This window comes from Monodon monoceros, unplaced genomic scaffold, assembly GCF_005190385.1.
Source record: "Monodon monoceros isolate NGI ecotype Baffin Bay Population unplaced genomic scaffold, NGI_Narwhal_1 Super_Scaffold_16, whole genome shotgun sequence".
NCBI lineage: Eukaryota > Metazoa > Chordata > Mammalia > Artiodactyla > Monodontidae > Monodon > Monodon monoceros.
In genome coordinates this window covers 73068378-73085002 of record NW_021703772.1, presented here as the reverse complement: position 1 = coordinate 73085002, position 16625 = coordinate 73068378, and the positions used below count along the sequence as shown (strand labels likewise).

The following is a 16625-nucleotide window of genomic DNA, read 5'->3' as shown; positions in this document are numbered from 1 at the left end:
ACGTATGATTGGGAATGTGGAATCAGAAAACACATCTAAACTTATAGTTCTCATGTTATGTATTTCCATGTCATCGGAATTGACACATTAAGCCTATAGCCCGCTAATGCCCAGCAATAAGCTGTCTATGTCCACTTAAGATGCTTCTTGATGTTCACCATGACAAAAACACCAGGAAACACCCACCTGAACAAAATCAACACTTATTTTGATTTTGTGATTATCTTTCTCATTACTAATTATGTACATAAACTATGTTTCTGGTTGCCTTATTTACCGGTTAATGATGCCAATTAGTTAACTCATGAACATAACCCATAACATCTACATATACCCTTAAGAATATAATTGAAAAATAAAAACATTAAAGTTGAAAGCTGACCCTTGCTTTTTATCCCAGTTACTAAGGCAGGTTATTGTTTATTTTTATTAACAGTTTGTCTGCGTTGGTGGAAGCCCTAACAGAATGAAAGCATTTGCACTGTTTATGCACAAGGAGCTCAGATTGGAAGACAGTGAAGAAGACATCAAGGACATCTGCGCCGGGACTGACAGATATTGTATGTACAAAATTGGTCCCGTGCTCTCTATCAGTGTAAGTACTCAATGGCTGCACGTCACGTAGTCATCACAAGCTAGCAAAAGAAAGTGGGAACTTCCAAATACAGGAGTTCTTTTTCCCCTCCTGCTTTGCATTTTCACACAATAAATTAAGTGTCCAGGTGTGACATTCATAGTTGGAAAAAGTCCTAGGGGCAGAAAATAACATTCAGTGTTACTTTGGTTTGCTTTATTAGTTACCACTTAGCTATGCAAGTTAGGAGAAAAAACCCTCAAAACACACTTCCTCTCTTTAGTTTGTAACTGATTAATAAGCCACCAGCAATTTTTTCTCCTCTACCCTTTATCCAGCTTTGGGAATGTTGGGCTTTTAGTACACAGGGGCCAATTTTCAGGATTACCCAAGTTGTGCCATTTAACACTGTAATAAGCTCACTGAAAAGCTGCTAATACATTTCCATGGAGCTCTTGCAAACTGCTCTCCTGTATTTAGAATATGTTAACAGCTCTGGACACACAGTGTCCTGAGACAATATGAAAGTGGAATGACTTGCAATTTTAGGGAACACAGAGACCGTTTCCCTCTTGGACTCAGGATAGCATACACTTAGCAGAATGTACATGCATGTGCACCCAGCTTGCCTTCCAAGTGGGTCTCTCTGCCACAGGGCTGTATTCTGAAACAATAGCTATGAGTCTGTACATATCTGTACACTGCAGCCCTCATAAGGGGCACAGCTAAGCATGCCAGGTGACAAGGGAAGAATCCACTGCAGAGATGTGATAATTCTAAGGAGCTGGATTATATGTGACTCCCGCACCGGGGAATAACTATCTATCAATTGCTCTATAGTACGTGGAGATGGAAGGATGGATGATCATGGCTGGAAGCCTAGACTGAAGAAGGGAAAATTATGCAACACCAGTGGGACAGCCAAGTTGGTCTCCCCTCTGGGACAAAATACACGAAACCTGCTTTGGGCTCACATGGGAGAATCCATTTGTTCATTTGTTCATTCAACAATTACAGAAAGCTACACTAGAAAGAAACTGAGTATCCCCAGATCTTGGCACATTTTGTCTTGCTAACTTTTGCTTGACTTTTAGACTACAACTCTTTGTCCTTTTTTTTGCACAATAAATGGGTAAGGACAGAAAAGTAAAATTTATAAAAATGTGAAACTATCATAAACAAGTAGTAAAACTTCAGAGTAAGATATAAAAACGGCAGTAGACTGATCCTGCTGTCCATCAGGGAAAAAGAACTGAAATATGCATCATGTCCAGAGGGGTCAGACAATTAGAAATGAGCCTCACTAGGCAGAAAGAGGATTTCCAGTTGAGACCACTTCTTTGAAAATTCTTCCTCTCCAGCAGCTGCTGAGGGGTGTGTGTGTGTGTGTGTGTGTGTGTGTGTGTGTGTGTGTGTGAGAGAGAGAGAGAGAGACAGAGAAAGAGAGAGAGAGTCTAGCAGAAACATACAAGCCCATTTGTCATTTTATCACCATGCCACATATTAAGTGATAATCATAAACCTATCAAATATCTGATTTAGGAGGAACCTAATAGATTAAATAATGGTTCATTTTCTTAATATACAATTGAGGAAATGAGATTTAGAGAGTTTACTCATTAGTAGTAGAGTCCAGTCTTGTTAATCTTGGACATACATTTTTTTTTGATTAAGTAATGTTTTTAATTTTGATCAACTTAAAAAATACAGAAAAATGCAAATAAAGAACTGTAGCCATATTCAGAATTACTGATATACATGTTTCCATCTTTTGTGTATGTATCTACCCATCTGATTTCTTTCTTTCTTTCTCTTTCTCTTCCTTTCTTCCTTCCTTTTTCTTTCTTTTCTTTCATTCTATCTTTTTCCTTCTTTTTCCTTCCACCTATCATCTATACTTGTATGCGTGTATGTGTGTATGTATGTATGTAACTCTCTAAAGTTTCCTTCAAATTTTCTCTATTCTTCAAATAGTCTGCTATAACAGCTGTTTTGTGTGTATTTCATGTATCAATTCAGATCATTTTTTCTAATGTTTTGGTATTATTTTGTCAATGCATGATAGAATATAAGTTTTATTTGTTTCTCTTTGTTGATATTGTAGTTGCTTTTATTTAACTGATTAATTGCTGTCTTTATTAGGGGGGTTTATCATTTTTACTTATTTTTTTTCCTTTAGCATTGTTCATTTTTTTTTTTAATTTTATTTTTTAAACAGCAGGTTATTAGTTATCTATTTTATGCATATTAGTGTATATATGTCAATCCCAATCTCCCAATTCATCCCACCACCACCTCCACCCCCTGCCGCTTTCCCCCCTTGGTGTCCATATGTTTGTTCTCTACATCTGTGTCTCTATTTCTGCCTTGCAAACCGGTTCATCTGTACCATTTTTCTAGATTCCACATAAATGCATTAATATACAATAGTTGTTTTTCTCTTTCTGACATAGTTCACTCTGTATGACAGTCTCTAGATCCATCCACGTCTCTACAAATGACCCAATTTCATTCCTTTTAATGGCTGAGTAATATCCCATTGTATATACGTACCACATCTTTATCCATTCATCTGTCAATGGGCATTTAGGTTGCTTTCATGTCCTGGCTATAGTAAATAGTGCTGCAATGAACATATTGGTACATGACTCTTTTTGAATTATGGTTTTCTCTGGGTATATGCCCAGTAGTGGGATTGCTGGATCATATGGTAATTCTATTTTTAGTTTTTTAAGGAACCTCCATCCTATTCTCCATAGTGGCTGCATCAATTTACATTCCCACTAACAGTGCAAGAGGGTTCCCTTTTCTCCACACCCTCTCCAGAATTTGTTGTTTGTAGATTTTCTGATGATGGCCATTCTGACCGGTATGAGGTGATAACCTCATTGTAGTTTTGATTTGCATTTCACTAATAATTAGTGATGTTGAGCAGATTTTCATGTGCCTCTTGGCCCTCTGCATGTCTTCTTTGGAGAAATGTCTCTTTAGATCTTTTGCCCATTTTTGGATTGGGTTTGTTTTTTTAATATTGAGCTGCATGAGCTGTTTATATATTTTGGAGATTAATCCTTTGTCCATTGATTCATTTGCAAATATTTTCCCCCATTCTGAGGGTGGTCTTTTCGTCTTGTTTATAGTTTCCTTTGCTTTGCAAAAGCTTTTAAGTTTCATTAGGGCCCATTTGTTTATTTTTATTTCCATTACTCTAGGGGGTGGGTCAAAAAAGATCTTGCTGTGGTTTATGTCAAAGAGTGTTCTTCCTATGTTTTCCACTAAGAGGTTTATGGTGTCTGGTCTTATATTTAGGTCTTTAATCCAGTTGGAGTTTATTTTTTTGTATGGTGTTAGGGAGTGTTCTAATTTCATTCTTTTACATGTAGCTGTCCAGTTTTTCCAGCACCACTTATTGAAGAGACTGTCTTTTCTCCATTGTATATCCTTGCCTCCTTTGTCATTGATTAGTTGACCATATGTGTGTGGGTTTATCTCTGGGCTTTCTATCCTGTTCCATTGATCTATATTTCTGTTTTTGTGCCAGTACCATACTGTCTTGATTACTGAAGCTTTGTAGTATAGTCTGAAGTCAGGGAGTCTGATTCCTCCAGCACCATTTTTTTCCCTCAAGATTGCTTTGGCTATTCGGGGTCTTTTGTGTCTCCATATAAATTTTAAGATTTTTTGTTCTAGTTCTGTAAAAAGTGCCATTGGTAGTTTGATAGGGATTGCATTGAATCTGTAGATTGCTTTGGGTAGTAGAGTCATTTTCACAATATTGAATCTTCCAATCCAGGAACATGGTATATCTCTCCATCTGTTTGTGTCATCTTTGATTTCTTCCATCAGTGTCTTACAGTTTTCTGAGTACAGGTCTTTTACCTACTTAGGTAGTTTATTTCTAGGTATTTTATTCTTTTTGTTGCAATGGTGAATGGGATTGTTTACTTAATTTCTCTGTCTGATCTTTTGTTGTTAATGCATAGGAATGTAAGAAATTTCTTGCATTAATTTTGTATCCTGCAACTTTAAGAAATTCATCGATTAGCTCTAGTAGTTTTCTGGTGGCATATTGAGGATTATCTATGTACAGTATCATGTCATCTGCAAACAGTGACAGTTTTACTTCTTCTTTTCCAATTTGTATTCCTGTTATTTCTGTTTCTTCTCTGATTGCCATGGCTAGAACTTCCAAAACTACGTTGAATAATAGTGGCAAGAGTGGACATCCTTGTCTTGTTCCTGATCTTAGAGGAAATGGTTTCCATTTTTCACCATTGAGAATGATGTTTGCTGTGGGTTTGTCATATATGACTTTTATTATGTTGAGGTAGGTTCCCTCTATGCCCAGTTTCTGGAGAGTTTTTATCATAAATGGGTGTTGAATGTTGTCAAAAGCTTTTTCTGCATCTACTGAGATGATCATATGGTTTTTATTCTTCAATTTGTTAATATGGTGTATCACATTGATTGATTTTTTGTATATTGAAGAATCCTTATATCCCTGGGATAAATTCCACTTGATCATGATGTATGACCCTTTTAATGTGTTGTTGGATTCCGTGTGCTAGTATTTTGTTGAGGATTTTTGCATCTATATTCATCAGTGATATTGGTCTGTAACTTTCTTTTTTTGTAGTATCTTTGTCTGGTTTTGGAATCAGGGTGATGGTGGCCTCGTAGAGTGAGTTTGGGAGTGTTCCTTCTTCTGCAATTTCTTGGAAGAGTTTGAGAAAGATGGGTGTTAGCTCTTTTCTAAATGTTTGATAGAATTCACCTGTGAAGTCATCTGGTCCTGGACTTTTGTTTGTTGGAAGATTTTTCACCACAGTTTCAATTTGATTACTTGTGATTGGTTTGTTCATATTTTCTGTTTCTTCCTGGTTCAGTCTTTGAATGTTACACCTTTCTAAGTATTTGTCCGTTTCTGTCCATGCCATTTTATTGGCATAGAGTTGCTTGTAGTAGTCTCTTATGATGCTTTGTATTTCTGCGGTGTCCATTCTAACTTCTTTTTCATTGCTAACTTTATTGATTTAAGTCATCTCCCTATTTTTCTTGAGGAGTCTAGCTAAAGGTTTATCAATTTTGTTTATCTTCTCAAAGACCTAGCTTTTAGTTTTATTCATCTTTGCTATTGTTTTCTTTGTTTCTATTTCATTTATTTCTGCTCTGACCTTTATGATTTCTTTCCCTCTGCTAACTTTGGGTTTTATTCTTTTCTTTCTCTAGTTCTTTCAGGTGTAAGGTTAGATTATTTATTTGTGATTTTTCTTGGCTCTTGAGGTCGGATTGTATTGCTATAAACTTCCCTCTTAGGGCTGCTTTTACTGCACCCCATAGGTTTTGGGCTGTCGTGTTTTCATTGTCACTTGTCTCTAGGTATTTTTTGATTTCCTCTTTGATTTCTTCAGTGATCTCTTGGTTATTTAGTAACGTATTGTTTAGCTTCCATGTGTTTGTGTTTTTTGCATTTCTTTCCCTGTAATTTATTTCTAATCTCATAGTGTTGTGGTCGGAAAAGATGCTTGATATTATTTCAGTTTTCTTAAATTTCCCAAGGCTTGATTTGTGACCCAAGATGTGATCTATCCTGGAGAATGTTACCTGTGTACTTGAGAAGATAGTGTAATCTGCTGTTTTCAGATGGAATGTCCTAGAAATATCAATTAAATCTATCTGGTCTATTGTGTCATTTAAATCTGTGTTGCCTTATTAATTTTCTGTCTGGATGATATGTCGATTGGTGTAAGTGAGGTGTTAAAGTCCCACAGTATTATTGTGTTACTGAATCTTGGACATACAACTAATACCAGTTTGACTGATAGCCTCTTGGAGACTTACAATGCATTTGGAAGTCAGAACATGTTCCATGGCAACCAAAAATGGGAAACCCAGAGGTTCAAAGTTTCCATAGTTTAATATTTTTGATGGTGAGAAGAAGGGAACTCAGGTGAAAATACTGTGGTCATGGCTGTAACAGTTTTCTAGATTTGTTAATGAAGAATTAGTGTCAGCCATCACCTAACTGCCAAGATGCCCCTGGTGCTTTTCTGCGCACAAAGTCTTTGTGCCCAAGAGTAGAATACTGAAGACCACATTTGACTCTCTCGTGTTATATTAGGAATGAAATAGACACCCATTCTAAACTTAGCTCCAGCTACTACAGATTCCAGCATGGAGGACCTTTCTGGAGCATTACTAGAACATATTGTAACCACCAGGAGCGGCCAAATCCTCTAACCTGTGTTGACCCTTATTCTGTGACATTGATTCTACTCTTCCAAATGCTGAGGAAGACCAGAGTTGCAGTCATGATCTATATACTGAGTGTGTATCCATTATATACTCCAAATTGTTAGATGTAGATGTAACCCACATCTCTACCCTTGTGCCTTTCAGAGCTCAACAGAATTATCAACAAATGAACAAGGACACATGAGAGTAATGAGATGGATTTACTCTTTCATTTAGTATAGTGGAAAAGGACTAAATACATGGTAGCCAAATCTATATTTCCTCAAAATCAAGTCAATCTTGCAAAGAGCTCTTTTTCAAAACTCACTGTGAAGAGCCCAGTGGGGAACTGAGAAATGGCACTGCCCTGACACACCAGTACACCACGCCACCCCCACCTTCTGCTCTTGACAATGAGGGCTGAACTCAGTTTAACTGACAGGGAGATGTCTCTCTTTCATCGTCACAGATGGACCCATCTATCAGCATGTCATGTGGGCGTCGGTTAGAGCTGACTTATGTTTTCCTCAGCTATGGCAAAGTCATAATGATTATGTAAATTTACCTGAGGGCTGTTAACTTGTAATGAAGGAAGTAAATATGTCCTGTGTGTGTTATCATTCTGCAAGATGTATAATGACTTTCCCTTTTCTCTCCACAGCATGGCATGGGCATCCCCTCCATTTCTATTATGCTTCATGAACTCATTAAATTACTGTACCATGCCCGGTGCTGTGACGTTACCATTATCAGAATTGGTACATCAGGGGGAATAGGTGAGATGGATTGATTTATATACTATTAAATCCAAGTGGTTGTTCCATACAGGGTAAGCTATTGGTGTGGTAACACACCAACGTACTCAGAGCCCAGATGGGCTAAATAGTGTCAGGGGGCTGGGCTTGAGGCAATTGAGAAATTTAAATTTAAAGAAAATTTTAAAAATTTAAGGAAATGCATGTGTATATAATCTTTCTCTTTTTCCCTGCATGGAAACCTGGAGTGAGACATCCCACATCCCACTGCCCAGATGGACTTAGGTGTTCTTAAAGGGAGGAGTGGAAACTTGCTAGGAAATATGTTTTGAGGATAAGAGTAAGTTTTGAGGGTTCGAATAGATTTTGAAGCTTAGGAATTTTATAAGTGCTTTCAAGTAAAAGAAATAAATCACTAAGATTTGCCTTGTTTATCAGCTAAGTAAGCAGACATCAATAGCTCTTAGGAAAACATTGCTTTTAGCTCATGTCAGTGACTACCCTTTTCTTAGCTGGGTCTTTTCCTCACCAACACAGCAGAAGAGATCAGGCCAGGCTTTTTGGGAAGAGTTGGGTGATGCTTCCTAAGGTTTTCTCAGAGCCTCCTCTCCTCCCTTCTTCCTTGGCTGGTCAGGAAGCTAGTCAGGAGCCTTGTTTATACATCCACCCTGGGCTGAGGTAAAGTTCTGTGGAGACCTTCTTCTTTTTCAACCTCTTCTTCAGGAGCAGATCTTGTGAGGGGATGATTCTACTATGTCACCAAATGCAAATACAGACAGGGCATTGTAACTGGAAATGTTTGGTTGACAGAGCGACAGGACTGAATGGGAATTATAAAAAAAAAAAAAAAGGCTGAGATTTTGGTCTTAGAATTACACAGGTGGCTAAGTCATCCTTCACTAGAAACAAACATGTTCAAAAATATCATGCCCTTTCCACAGCTGTGGTACAGGAATAAAGTCCAGCCAAGGCCCTCACAGATGGATTAAAGAAGGACATCTGTGGATGTCCCTCCAGAAAGAGAAGGAGAATGTTAGCAATCATTATTAGATCAGGCATCCTTCTGGACTGTTGTTTATCCAATATTATCCCAAATAAGCAATAGTAGGGAATGATGCATTTGGGGATGAAATGGATAACACTGTTATTAAGATTGCTCATAATTCTTGAGTTGTGGGATACAAGGATCTGTCTGCATAGCCCATGCCCATGCAATGTACCACCCTGACTGCTGTGGCTGCCCCTTGATATTAACAAGTGTCCAGCGTGGGCAAAGCAACCTGCTGACCATCCAGCTCATGGTCATGGATTCTAGGTCTTTTGTTTGATGGTAACATGATACATATAGCCCATGTAGCACAATGAAGGTCTATGAATTGTGGGAAATTAAAGCAATGTGCCGTTGTGGATTATCCATCATTTTGAAGTTCTGTTCTCATTAAGAACTCTTAGCTTATCAATAAGATGTGTTTGTTTTGTCTTAAAAACTTTGATTTGGAGATGAAGGAGGTGTAGCTTGTTGGGTTTTTGTTTTTGTTTTTTTTGCTGATGTTACCACTCTTTAGATGAGCCAACAAAACTTCATGATGATGAGGTACTCAAATAAACAGTGTCTTGGCCTTTAAGAGACTTTAACTGGGATATAAATGCTCTAATACATCTAAATATTAGGATGTCATGTGAATAACTTCATTTTTGATTTCCACATTTTCAACTTCCTTCTCAGTCACTTTCCTGTTTTTAGGACACTGTGAATAATTCAAGAAGATACTTGTTTGATTCCTTTAAAAAGTATCTGACTCACCGAGGCTCTATCATCAGAGCCTACCTTGGGGGTCTAGCTGGATCTTCTAAATTAACCCCATGTTGATCCACATTGGAATTTATTAAGAACCCAGAAGGATATGGCTATGTGCTATGGTAGGGGTTGGTAAATTTTTTCTATACAAGGTCAGACAGTAAATATTTTAGGCTTTGCAGGCCATATGGTTTCTGTTGCAACTTCTTAACTCTGCCATTAGAGTGTGGAAGCAATCATAGAAAATATGCAAATGAGTGAATGTGGCTGTGTTCCAATAAAGCTCTATTTACAAAGATGGGCTGGATCTGGCCCATGGATTGTAGTTTGCAGATCTCTGTCTATGGCATCTCTATGGAAACATTCACTCATTCAACAAATTTTTATTGAATACCTATAATGTGATAGGCACAATGCTACTGGGGAGACAACAGTGGACAGACACTGCTCTTGCCTTCATAGAGCCTATGTTTTATCAGGGCAATAGACAAACAAATGAGTAATTACAAAAAATATGATGAATATTAGGACAGAGAGAGAGTCTAGGGCCCTATCAATATATATCCCCTCATCCAGGCTCTAAACAGGAATCAGAACGGGTCAAAAACTAGGTCAAAAGCTGGACCTGGGAAAACTGAATGTAATGTATCTGTGTTGCCTTTTAATTTTTTCCCCCTCTGTGGATTCAGATCTTTTGAAGGAAGTGACTTAAGCTGACACCAGAAGAATGAGTTGAAGTTGGTCTGATGAAAGTGTGTGTGGGAGGATGAGGGAACACACCAGGCCAGGGGAATAACAGTTGGCAGAAAATCGTTTCTCAAGTCCCTGAGACTTGAGTTCCTGAGTCCCAGGAGCAAGCCAGACTTTGTAGCAATGGAAGGTCAGCCAAGAGGCCTAATTTACATGGGATGGGAGAGGGGAGGAGGGAATGGGTGTAATGAGAATCAAAAGGAAGAGAGGACAGAGATACAAAGAAATTATAGTAATCAAGGAGTTGCAGAGAAGATTAAATATCAAGTAGTCACATCACTTTATGAAAACTACTTTCTGGCAGGCTCATTTAGTTTATTCCTGACCTACTTTATTCAAATTTGAACCTGAAGGCCAGTACTAATTTGCATGTCCAAGAGTCATGTTTGTCTTGAAATTTAAACCCAATCACATTGTAAATGTGAATCTGGAAAGAAAGCAAATGTAAATGCCTGTTCGGAATGTTATTATTTAATTGCATTTGGAAAAGAAAATAATTTTAAAGATGAAAATGGGGAGAATCATTAGCAACTAGCATTAATTAATGTTGGCAGAAGAGATTACATACTATGTGTCAAAAGTAAACCTAAGTGACATTCTTCTGTAACCACCTATTTATTCCCACACTGCAGGGATTGCACCAGGGTCTGTTGTAATAACAGATAGAGCCGTAGACTCCTTTTTTAAGCCCCGGTTTGAACAGGTAATCTTGGACAATGTTGTCACCAGAAGTACTGAACTTGACAAAGAACTGGCTGAGGAACTATTCAACTGTAGCAAAGAAATTCCTGACTTCCCAACCCTCATTGGACATACGATGTGTACCTATGATTTTTATGAAGGTGAGAAGAATTTATAAACTGTGAAAGCAGCAGAAAATTGCCAGCAATACTTTGTTATTCAAACCCACAATTTATATTAAAAACTCCACTTTAGAAATTCATAGTTGGGGATTAAAAAAGGAACTGAAACAGCCTTTTCAACTTACTAAAGCATAGGAACGTAAGGACATAATAAGCGGTGGAGACACACACATAATGAATTTATTTTCAGAGTAGGTTTAATCCTCCTAGAACAAATTGGATACTCAAATGCAATTTGTGATGTTAGCAAAATCTTATCTCTGTTGATGCCTTTAATTTAAATCGGAAAAGGGGGATATGCTTCTATGTTTCTTCCATTTTGAGGTACAGTCACCTGTACCTTGGAAGGGATCTGGTACCCAGGAAAGAGTGGGAATCAGGAAATGGGAAGAGATATTTGGGGGAGGAAATCCCAAAGGGATGGGGTAGTCTCACAGCAGTTCTTTTTTCTCTTGGCCATGAGTAAAATGTCCCCAAATCAAGTTTAGGAACAAAAGTGATGGTGACTCCCAAGTAGCAGCTCTTGCCACAAGCGGGGAGGGCCAGGAGAAAACGCCCTCCAGGACAGACCTTGCTCATTCCACAAGAAAGAATCTAACCAGGGTTGGTACCATTCCTTGGAGAGCATTCTAGAAATCTTACAGTGTAGCTGCATTTGAGTATGTTCATCAAACTACATATTACCCCATTTTAAATTATTCTTCTTTTCTTTTCCCTTTGGATCAAACCTAGACTATTATATTGAATTCTAAACAGTTATATATGGAGATATATTATCTATAAACATTACTTCAGGTTAGTAAAGGTGTTGTCACCACATATGTGTTATAAAATAGGGGCCACTTTGGGTGTGATAGGGTTGAGACTTTGTCTCAGGCCACTGGCCCCTTCTTGGGGAGGGTCACTGACGGGTTTAAGCCAGAACTTGCAAATGGTACCCATTGGAGTCAATGTTTTCTTTGGGCTGCACAGTATTTTTTAGAATATGAATTATTTTGCCAACATTTATAATTTCTGGAGATTTCATATGAAAATCCAGATTTTTGGCTTCTTGAAATAACATAACATTAAAAATATAAAATAATTTATTCATGGCAGCCCTGGCAAGCCTCGGCCCACATCTGGGGCTACATTCACTGAAGGTGAGGTGAGGCTGCTCCCTTCCAACAGGCAGACCTCGTTGACATTACCTGCTTAACTTGTGGGACATCTGAGTTTGAATCGGCTAAAATAGCACTGCATTAGAGGTGTTGGCAGGCAGCCCTAAGAAGGAGGGCACAAGCAGAAGCAGACAGCAAGGATGGAAATAGCATGAAAGATACAGGAAAGGGAAAAAAGAGGGGCTTCCCTGGTCACGCAGTGGTTGAGAGTCTGCCTGCCAATGCAGGGGGCACGGGTTCATGCCCCGGTCCGGGAAGATCCCACATGCCGCGGAGTGGCTGGGCCTGTGAGCCATGGCCGCTGAGCCTGCACGTCCGGGGCCTGTGCTCCGCAACGGGAGAGGCCACAACAGTGAGAGGCCCGCATACCGCAAAAAAATAAAAAACAAAAAAGAGGATTTTGCAATATAGATGGTGACAGAGTCTACTGGCCTCCCTACTTCAAGAGGACGCCCTTGGGGGTGGGATGCGGTGAAGCCTGTTCCCAGCGCAGCCACAGTGGAGGAGGAGTAACAGCATCAGGCTTTTCTCCACCTCCTTCTGGCCCCACTGGTTGGTACAGATGGAATTCAAGTGCTAAGTAAACACCGAGAGCAGCCTAGAAGGGAAAATGTGATCGCAAAAGAATGGCGTGCAGCCTGAGGTGTGTGGCAGGGAAAAGGTGGACAAATCGACCATCTGTGTATGGTTACCATGGTCATGATGCACAGATGGAGCTGCAAGGTCCAAACCACCACCCTGATCCTCAAGTAGCTTAGGATCATCACTGGGGCTTGGAGCCTTTTCTTCCTCCCCAGCACCTGTCCCTGGGCCAGCCGCCAGTCGCAGGTGCAACCTGAGACTTTCCTCAAAGGGCAGATCTTCCAGAGACCCTCCAGGTCCTGCTGTCTCTGGGCACAGTGCTGGCTGCTGCGGCCATTCAATGGTCACTTGCCCCAGAGCTGGGGGAGCTCAGTGCCATGGAGATTCCTGTGTGAGACTCTTGAGCTGCGCACAGCCTTGCCCCAGGTCCTTTGATAGGATGATTCAGATGGCCAGATTTATCCTACCTGGGGTGCAGGCCCATGAGTTAGAGTCAGCCACAAAGCACTTGGGCTGACAGCAAGCCTCTTAGTGATGCCACAGCCACCGTGGGACATCAAGTCGCTAAACATTCTCCATTCTCTTTCAGGCCAGGGTCGACTAGATGGAGCGCTGTGCTCCTTTTCCAGAGAAAAGGGGTTAGATTACTTGAAAAGAGCATATAATGCCGGCATCAGGAATATCGAAATGGAATCTACGGTGTTTGCGGCCATGTGTAGACTTTGTGGTCTAAAAGGTAAGACTTTCATGAATGCCTAAGGGTCAAATTCTCCTCTTTCATGAAGTTATTTTCACTCTCCAGGAGAAGAAAAAGGAATCCAGCTATATATTACTTTGGGTTGAATGCACGGTTATCTCATAATATCTTGTGAGTGGGCAGGACATTATTTGTTATGCAAATGAGGAAACCAAGCCTCAAGGGTCAAAAGTTAAGTTGCCCAAGGTCACCAGCTAGTGGGTTACATAGCCAAGACTTGATAGATTGTTCTGCTTTCTTCATCCTGGTAGTGGAAGCTGTTTTCTACTACAACTGAATTTACTGAGATATGACACAAATAAAATATTCCTAAAATAGTCCATCAAAGGACAAAACATCAGTGGAGTAGTGTGTTTTTAGAGTTAATTTACATGCATTTTTGCTTTTCCCAACTTTTTTATTTTGAAAAAAAATCAATAATACAGAAAAATTGAAAGAATACTGTGTATGTGTGTGTATATATATATATATATACATACATATATATACACACATGTACACAAACACACCTATTTGCTTTTTTTCTCCTGAATCATTGTATATAAAGTATAAATATTATGTCACTTAACTCTTGTAACTTAGCATCATTTCCTAAGAATAAGGATGTCCTCCTAATGACCACAATTACCAAACCAAAAAAAAAAATATTTAAGAAAAGTAAAAATCATTTCATAACATCATTTAACATCCATTCCATTTTTAAATTTTCTGATTTTCCTAAAAATATCTTTAAAGATTATTTTAATCTAATATTGAATTAACTTTATACACTGTATTGCTTAGTTATTGTATCTCTATACTTTTACATCTAGAATAGTTTCCCTACTTTTCTTTTTACCCCAGGACAGAGGAATTTTTGAAAAGTTCAGGCAGTTATCTTGTAGAACATCCATGTTCTAGATTTGTCTGTACTTGTCATCGTGGGATTTCACTTTATTTCCTGTAAAGCAGAAGTAAAGTCTAGTGGCTTGATTAGATTCAGCTATGTGGTAAGAACACTTCATAGTAATGTAAACTTTCCATTGCACCACATCAGGGAAAGGTAATGTGAAGATATTCCACTGTTAGTAATTTCAAGTTGGATCACTTGGCTCAAGGGGTAACTGCCCATCTCCCTCCTCTGAAAAATTAATGTTTTCTCTCTGAAAGTAGCAAGTAACTTCTGGGATGATAATCTGGCACTGTGTGAACGAATATCCTGTAACCCAATCATCTTTTCCCAGTGATTTTAGCATGGAATACAAATGATGATTTTCTAATTCCATCATTCCTCCTACGTTTGTTAGCTAGCATTCTTTTAAGAAGAGCCTTTCTTTCTCACGCTCTTCTCTCTCTTTTTTCTTTTTGGTGGCAGGGAGTCATTATTGTTTGGTGGATTTTGTTCAAAGCAGTGTGTTATAAGCAGTTTCTGTCATTATTCTTTTTGATACTCAAATTATCCCAAATGTGGCCAGGAAGAGCCCCTTCTAGTGCACTCTTTTGTCCTTCTGGCATAATTCTCTTAACTCTTGAGAATTTTCTTGCTTTCAGGCACAACGGGGTTCTTAGGTACCACTTACACTTTCCTTGCCTCAGGTCTGGGATCAGCCATTTCTCCAAGAATCTCTGCTTCCTTTGGGTGGAGAGTGGCATTAAGAAACCAAATATGTGTGTGGCATGCATTTTTATTTTTGGCGAAATTATTCCAATAGAACCACTAATCTCTGACCAACACCAAGAAAACCTACTGAAGTAAAACATAATTTTCACAAGGACTAATCAATATAACTATTCTTTGTGATTTTAAATTATTTTCATAGTCATCCTCTAGATTAAAAAATCTACAAACAATAAATGCTGGAGAGGGTGTGGAGAAAAGGGAACCCTCTTGCACTGTTGGTGGGAATGTAAATCGATACAGCCACTATGGAGAACAGGATGGAGGTTCCTTAAAAAACTACAAATAGAACTACCATATGACCCAGCAATCCCAGTTCTGGGCATATACCCTGAGAAAACCATAATTCAAAAAGAGTCATGTACCAAAATGTTCATTGCAGCTCTATTTACAATAGCCAGGAGATGGAAGCAACCTAAGTGTCCATTATCAGATGAATGGATAAAGAAGATGTGGCACATATATACAATGGAATATTACTCGGCCATAAAAAGAAACGAAATTGAGTTATTTGTAGTGAGGTGGATGGACCTAGAGTCTGTCATACAGAGTGAAGTAAGTCAGAAAGAGAAAGACAAATACTGTATGCTAACACACATATATGGAATTTAACAAAAAAAAATGTCATGAAGAACCTAGGGGTAAGACGGGAATAAAGACACAGACCTATTAGAGAATGGACTTGAGGATATGGGGAGGGGGAAGGGTAAGCTGTGACAAAGTGAGAGAGTGGCATGGACATATATACACTACCAAACGTAAAATAGATAGCTAGTGGGAAGCAGCCGGATAGCACAGGGAGATCAGCTCGGTGCTTTGTGACCACCTAGAGGGGTGGGATAGGGAGGGTGGGAGGGAGGGAGACTCAAGAGGGAAGAGCTATGGGAACATATGTATATGTATAACTGATTCACTTTGTTATAAAGCAGAAACTAACACACCATTGTAAAGCAATTATACTCCAATAAAGATGTTAAAAAAAATTCAAGTTTTATGGATGGAAGAGGTAAACCTGAAAAGTTAATTAAATATTCTTTATTAAATTGGCTATGAAAGCCTCAGACCTAAAGCAAAATAGCACCATCTAAAATATAATTTTTGAGTGGGAAGCAGTGCCCAAATATGAACAATGATGTCTAAGAAAATGTTGGAGCAACTTTTTTTAGAATTCATAGTTTTGTTTTTTTTTTTCAGAAAAGAGCCCATAAAATATGTCACCTATCAAACGTGTTTTATAGTGTACCTACTGAGTGCATAGCACAATACAAGAAGCTTGATTTTTAAATCAAATCTTTGGCTGATAAGATTTGTCTCAATTATTATCTTCCTAAAGAAAGAAGGACTTCTGTGCATCAACCAGTGGCCTGAGCACCCAAGCAGTAGGGACAGAGCAGAGGATGACACAGACAGAATCTCTGCCCTTGCGGAGTCTAGGGGGGAGACAAACAACAACAAAGAGCAATCTATAATAATATGGTAATATGTTAGATGCTGA

The 16625-nt window shown here is 38.8% G+C and overlaps 2 protein-coding genes across 7 annotated transcripts in view; one reads left to right on the top strand and one right to left on the bottom strand.

Moving 5' to 3' along the window:
• CCDC148 (coiled-coil domain containing 148) overlaps positions 1–16625 on the bottom strand; it is a 408125-nt gene that overhangs the window by 75901 nt on the left and 315599 nt on the right. The window lies entirely within an intron of this gene.
• UPP2 (uridine phosphorylase 2) overlaps positions 1–16625 on the top strand; it is a 44069-nt gene that overhangs the window by 17200 nt on the left and 10244 nt on the right. For all 3 annotated transcript variants that reach the window (XM_029224761.1, XM_029224764.1, XM_029224763.1), the window contains exons 3-6: positions 437–595; positions 7470–7584; positions 10744–10953; positions 13306–13452. In XM_029224761.1, the coding sequence (XP_029080594.1) occupies positions 437–595; positions 7470–7584; positions 10744–10953; positions 13306–13452 (631 nt within the window). The remainder of the gene's footprint in view (positions 1–436; positions 596–7469; positions 7585–10743; positions 10954–13305; positions 13453–16625) is intronic.